The sequence below is a fragment of the Achroia grisella genome, unplaced genomic scaffold (assembly GCF_030625045.1).
Source record: "Achroia grisella isolate CSIRO2021 unplaced genomic scaffold, CSIRO_AGI_Agris_v1 utg2211, whole genome shotgun sequence".
Lineage (NCBI taxonomy): Eukaryota > Metazoa > Arthropoda > Insecta > Lepidoptera > Pyralidae > Achroia > Achroia grisella.
This window is the reverse complement of record NW_026712724.1, coordinates 2,361-8,691: the sequence shown is the minus strand read 5'-3', so window position 1 is coordinate 8,691 and position 6,331 is coordinate 2,361. Positions and strand designations below refer to the sequence as shown.

Sequence of the window (6,331 nt, the reverse complement as noted above, 5' to 3'; positions counted from 1 at the left end):
TGTACACGCGACTTCGTCCGCGTGGAATTTAACATCTTATATTTTAGAAAATAAAGTTAAATTCCACACGGACGAAATCCCGTGTACAGCTAGTCATCAATAAAAAAACACGTAGGTATCTCTAATATATTATACAGTAGCTGTTCCCGCGACTTCGTCCACGTGGTTTTTAACTTTATTTTTCTAAAATAAAAGTAGCCTAAGTTACTAGGTAGTAGCCTTATTACATCAGCTACCTGCCAAAAAAAGTCCCGTCAAAATCGGTCCAGCCATTTCAGAGATTAGCCGGAACAAACAGACAGACGGACAAAAATTGTAAAATATGTTATTTTGGTGTATGTACCGTATTTATATTCATATGCAAGTAGTAAAAAACGGTTATTTCAATATTACAAACAACAGGCTTCAACATTCTCAAGTACCACAAAAAAGATGTTTTTATTAAAAACAAGCTTTTCCCGCGACTTCGTCCGCGTGGAATTAAACTTTATTTTTCTAAAATAAAAGTAACCTAAGTTACTCCTTATAAATCAGCTACCTGCCAAAAAAAGTACCGTCAAAATCGGTCCAGCCATTTCAGAGATTAGCCGGAACAAACAGACCGACAGACAGACAGACTAAAATTATAAAAATTGTTATTTTGGTATATGTACCTTATATATATTCATATGCATGTAGTAAAAAACGGTTATTTCAATATTACAAACAGACACTCCAATTTTATTTGTATGTATAGATGTATAGATTATTATTTATTTATTTATTTATTCATCCAAAATAATACAAATTGTGTAGGATAACGTAATAGTAACATTACAGTAAAATTTTGTCAACAACATAATAGCAACTTAAATATTAAATCTCGGTATATCTATAGACTAACCCCAGCGACTTCGTCCGCGTGAAATTTTATTTTATTTTTCTAAAATAACAGTAGCGTAAGTTACTCCTTATTACATCAGCTACTTGCCAAAAAAAGTCCCGTCAAAATCGGTCCAGCTATTTCAGAGATTAGCCGGAACAAACAGACAGACAGACAGACAAAACTTGTAAAATATGTTATTTTGGTGTATGTACCGGATTTATATTCATATGCAAGTAGTAAAAACGGTTATTTCAATATTACAAACAGACACTCCAATTTTATTTACATGTATAGATGTATAGATTTTAAAAAAGTAACAGTCATAAGGCTAGTCGTATGCCTAATATATATAATAATGTAATAAATTCATTTAAACAGAAATTGCGGGAACATTATTTAAATTTGTAACTTTTTTACTGTCCTTCTCCTTTTTTCACATCTTTCTGTTATATCCCTATAGTTCTCTCTATATTTTCTGTTTTTCTTACTTTCAATTTGAGACTGTACTTATAATTTGATTATCAGATCATTATGTATTTATTAGATATTAACTATTATATTATGCATAAAAAATATTTGTAATAATAAAGAAAATACATTTAAAATGTTTTACTTGTTGTGTTAGTTATTTATAAGATCTTACTATAATTGTTAGCTGCTTTACAATTTAGAAAGTACAATAGGTAATGTAAATTAAAATTAATTGAATACTTAACAACGTTTTGTTCGATTAAATTCATTTAATTATTAAAATAGTTAATTTAAAATTAGAATAAAGACAAAAAAAAAATAACAAAAAAAAATCGGTGGCGGGAATCGAACCTTGAGCGTCCGTTTGGTAAGTTGATTTGAAATTCAAAGGCTTATTTCTTCGAAATTACTGGTCATTTTGAAATAATACTTAGGGTTCGCATACCCTTATCGGATACTACTACTACACGGAGTTTCGTCAAAATAAAATATCTAGGTTAGGTATAATAAATTCATAATTAATAGACCGTTACGGTATCTGTATATATTCGGATCAAAACAAGTACTATGAAATAAGAACGAGTATATAAATTGATTAACACAAGTAATTGATTTTTGAAATATATTCAGAGCCAAAAAGTCTTGTTTCTTTATTTATGTACTTGTTAGATGCGACAGCGACTTTGTTTTATACTATACTATGTAATGATTGATATACCTAAAATAAATAAAATATCTGAGGTTTGGACAAAAACTCAAAGGGTAATTTATTTTGAAAAAGTATTTTGAAAATACCTATTTTGCTTTTAGTGTTATAGTACTTTAACTGTTATATTTTAAGTAACAATGTTTAATTATAATTAATACTACTGCACCAACACTCCGATCGTGCAAAAAAATTTGCTGTTTCATTATTTTTTAGTTCAATTAGTGGTCTACCTAAGTCCTGGGCTAAGGGGGAGAGTCATGACGCCCCCATGACTCCCATGACCTCCATGACGCTCCCCCTGGATCCGCCGTTGCGTCTTCTCTTTATTCGCTCAGTAACTTTGTTACAAAAGAAAAGATTCCCGTCCAAAAAATAATAAGTATTGAGGTTTGATCTGGAGTCACGTTACTCCAGACTGATTTCTATAAATATTTAGATTAGATAGACTATTATTCTTGAAATACTAGCTAGACATTATTAAGTTACTGTAGCCATAATGTAGTAGCCCAAACGTGCCAATGAGGAAGCCCTTGGCAAATGCTGCACCCTGATTGGCCCGTTTGAATTGGCTCAAGAACTGCTCGTATGCCAAAAAGGTGGATTTGTATAAAATCGTGTATAAATCGCTTAATTATTATTATTACTCGTCGTGACAGTTGTGGCTCAAAACGGATCAACATTTATATATGGTCAGCTGGCATTAGATCAACAAAAGGCCTCCGGATCAACAAGTGAAAATGGATCAACAAAAAACTACCTATACGGCACGTCTGAGCCACAAAGTGCCCAAGGGGATATTTATATATATATATATATATATATATATATATACATATATATGAGACTACAGTTAAGTGTTAAGAAAGATATATAACAATTTTAATTGGATAATGTAATAATGATGATAATGATAAATGACTCGACCTTTCAGATTATATTATTATATAATATAATATCTGTTCGAGCGCTATCGAACATGAGCTATTGACAGCCGCTAGGCCGGGACACCTTTCACTTTGCCTTGCGCCTACGACGTCACCGCACGCGTACCTTATTAATTAGATAATGTTCCTTGTAATATTATAACTCCTCGTATTAAATATAATAACTTACAGTCCACTACTTATTTTATTTACGAGTCATCAACAAACTGGTCCATCAGACTGGCCTTAAGTAACCCGCAAGATTATACCAATACCATTGGAATTTCGTTGGAGTTTGAACTTGGGCATTGCAATAAGTGCTACGAGAATACGACGTGTCATCGCTTCTACGGCGCATCGAAGTCGCATTATATAAGGAGAAGAATATATAATAATTATTCCCGAGGCCTTCAAACGACAGTGGTGTAGAAATTCAAGACAACATTACAAATTGATGCATCCTGCCTTCACTTCGAGAAACTTCTATACATATACTGAGGACAATTCTTGTGGATAAGGACAACATCTAGTGAGTCTGTTCCAATTATTTCCTTTCTATATAATCTCCGCATACTTTCGTGTAATTGGTGCTTATTTTTCAATTATTCTTTTTTTTTCCTTCTTTCACTACTTCAAAATAAGTCAGTAGTCGCCAATACCTATATCCATATTTAATATATCTAATATTTAAACGCATCTTGCTTACTTTTATATTATACATATTCGATTGTATTAAGCGTGCGTATAGATAATATCTCGCATCAATATTCGTAGGTACATTTGGCTAACGCTTGCATTATTGCACCGCATGGACTTTGCACTACGCTGCAGCTGACCGTAACTTCACTCGCGGTCAAGGTCGTGCTTATCTATTCAATAGAAATTATTTCTTTTGCTCGTGTTACTACGCAGTTATTATAATTGAATAGCATCTTTACATATTTTATATACATATATAACTTTTCTTTTTCATTTCTAAATTTAGTTTTCGATATTAATTTATAATCTTTTCGTTATATTAAGTTAAAACTTATTTAGCAATGGCAAATAACGAAGATTTATTATGTAGAAAACGCAGTGCTATGAAAGCTAAATTAACTAATTTTAGTAATTTTATTACTGTACTTCTCAGCTGTGAAACTATTTCGGACCTCCAACGCATTGAGTTGGAAGGCCGTCTAAGTAAATTCGATGCATTGTTTGGTGAATTCGATGAATTACAGTTGGAGATCGAAGTACTTGCGGATAACCCAGAAGGAGCGTATGCAGAGCGAACCAAGTTCGAGGAACGGTATCACTCATTGGCTGCGCAGGCGCGTTTACTACTTGGCACTGGCAATGCTGCCTGCGCCGGTGGTGACGGCGGGTCTGTAGCGGGCTCCTCGAATAAAAACACAGGTCAATCGTTCCAAAATGGCTTTATACGCATGCCGACCATCAATTTACCTCATTATGACGGTAGTTGTAATTACTGGCTAGAGTATAGAGAGACATATTTATCGCTTATCCATAATAGTAGCCCGATAGATGACATTAGTAAATTCCACTACCTTCGTGCGTCATTAAAAGGAAGCGCAAAAGAAATAATTAAGAATATTGATTTCAAAGGAGACAATTATCAAATGGCGTGGAGTTTACTATGTGATCGGTATGATAACAGTAGACTTTTAGTGCATAACCACGTGCCGGCACTGTTCAATGTTGATACGCTGCCAAAAGAATCACATTTGTCGTTACGTTCACTCATAGATAGCATTAATAAAAATATTAGAGCGTTAAAAACATTGAACGAGCCCACGGATTCTGGGGATACGCTTATGGTGTATCTGATGTCATGCAAATTAGATCCCATCTCTAGTAGGAACTGGGAGGAGTATCGCAATACATTGGATACTGCACCCACTTTATCACAATTTTGTAAATTCATTAGCAACAAAGCAGATTTATTAGAAACATTAGAAAACAATAATTAAAATCATAAAATAATACATAAATTAGATAATAAACAAAAAAGCTTCATAGTTGCCACTAATAATTATAACAATCATAACAATAATCAAAACTCAAACCAAATTTCTTACAATAAAACCCCATTAAAATGCCCCCTTTGTTTTAAATACCATCTATTATATACATGTGAATCTTTCAGAAATCTATCTATAGAATCACGAGTTTGTAAAGCAAAGGAACTCAATGTGTGTATGAATTGTTTACGCACAGGTCATATCACATCAAGATGTAGATTATCACGCTGCAAATATTGTAAAGGAAAGCATAATACTCTCTTGCATGTAGATGACCAGACCATGTCTATGTCTATTAATAATTCTATGCCTAGTAGTAGTAGTAGTGTCGCCCTTCCTATTGACATTGCCGGTATTTCTTCTTCTACTAATTGTCCAACAGGCAATGTCGCTTTATCTTGTGACACTATCATACAGAATACTACTTCTTCTATTTTACTGTCCACAGCTATGGTGAAGGTTGTGAGCGATGACGGTGAGAAGTTCGACGCCAGGATCCTACTCGATAATGGTAGCACAGCCAATTTTATTACGCAGACGCTTAGTAACAAGCTGAGATTGCCTCGGCGGAACATTAACTCCACAATAACAGGTATAAATAGTCAAACATCAAGTAGTACACAATCTTGTAATCTTACTATTATATCACGAGATGACAATTTTAAAATTAATATTGACTGCTATATTCTGCCTGAAATTACAAAACTGTTACCTCCAGCTTCAATTGACATTCGCAACATTCCTATACCTTCAAATTTACAGTTAGCCGACCCTTCTTTCTATTGTCCGTCAGCTATTGACATATTAGTTGGTGCTGAAGTATTTTGGGCGGTTCTCGGTAGTGCATCTATTAAACTCGGTAAAAACCAACCTACATTATATGCATCTAAATTCGGTTGGATAGTTACCGGTCCTGTGATTGTTTCTTCAAAGTCTTTCTCAACGAAACAATCGCATTATTGTAATCTACAAACTAATGAATTAAACTTAAATTTAAATAAATTCTGGGAGTTGGATTCGGTTCCTTTAAAATATAGTTGGTATAGTTGGTTCCTTTAAAATATACTGGAGATACCAGAAGAACGAGCCTGTGAGGAAAGCTTTCGTACTAATACCACTCGAAACAAAGACGGTCGTTTTATGGTTACTTATCCATTGAAAAACAACTGTAACACGTTAGGTAATTCTTATGAAATGGCTAAACGTCGATTTCTTTCCTTAGAACGTCGTTTTCAACGTGATCCTAACTATAAAGAGAAATACGTTCAGTTTATGGCAGAGTACGAGCGCCTGGGATATGACTGAGATTACTTCACCATTGAAACCGCATTCTAGTAGC

General features: G+C 33.7%; 1 protein-coding gene across 1 annotated transcript; it reads left to right on the top strand.

The window, feature by feature from the left end:
* The first annotated feature begins 5,298 nt into the window (after positions 1-5,298).
* Positions 5,299-6,051, top strand: LOC131842448 (uncharacterized). The gene has a single exon (XM_059190978.1). The coding sequence runs from the start codon at positions 5,299-5,301 to the stop codon at positions 6,049-6,051; it is 753 nt and encodes a 250-aa protein (XP_059046961.1).
* Positions 6,052-6,331: the final 280 nt, after the last annotated feature.

Excerpts from the sequence above, each read along its gene's own strand:
- LOC131842448 (XM_059190978.1), top strand. The coding sequence starts at position 5,299 with ATGCCTAGTAGTAGTAGTAGTGTCGCCCTTCCTATTGACATTGCCGGT.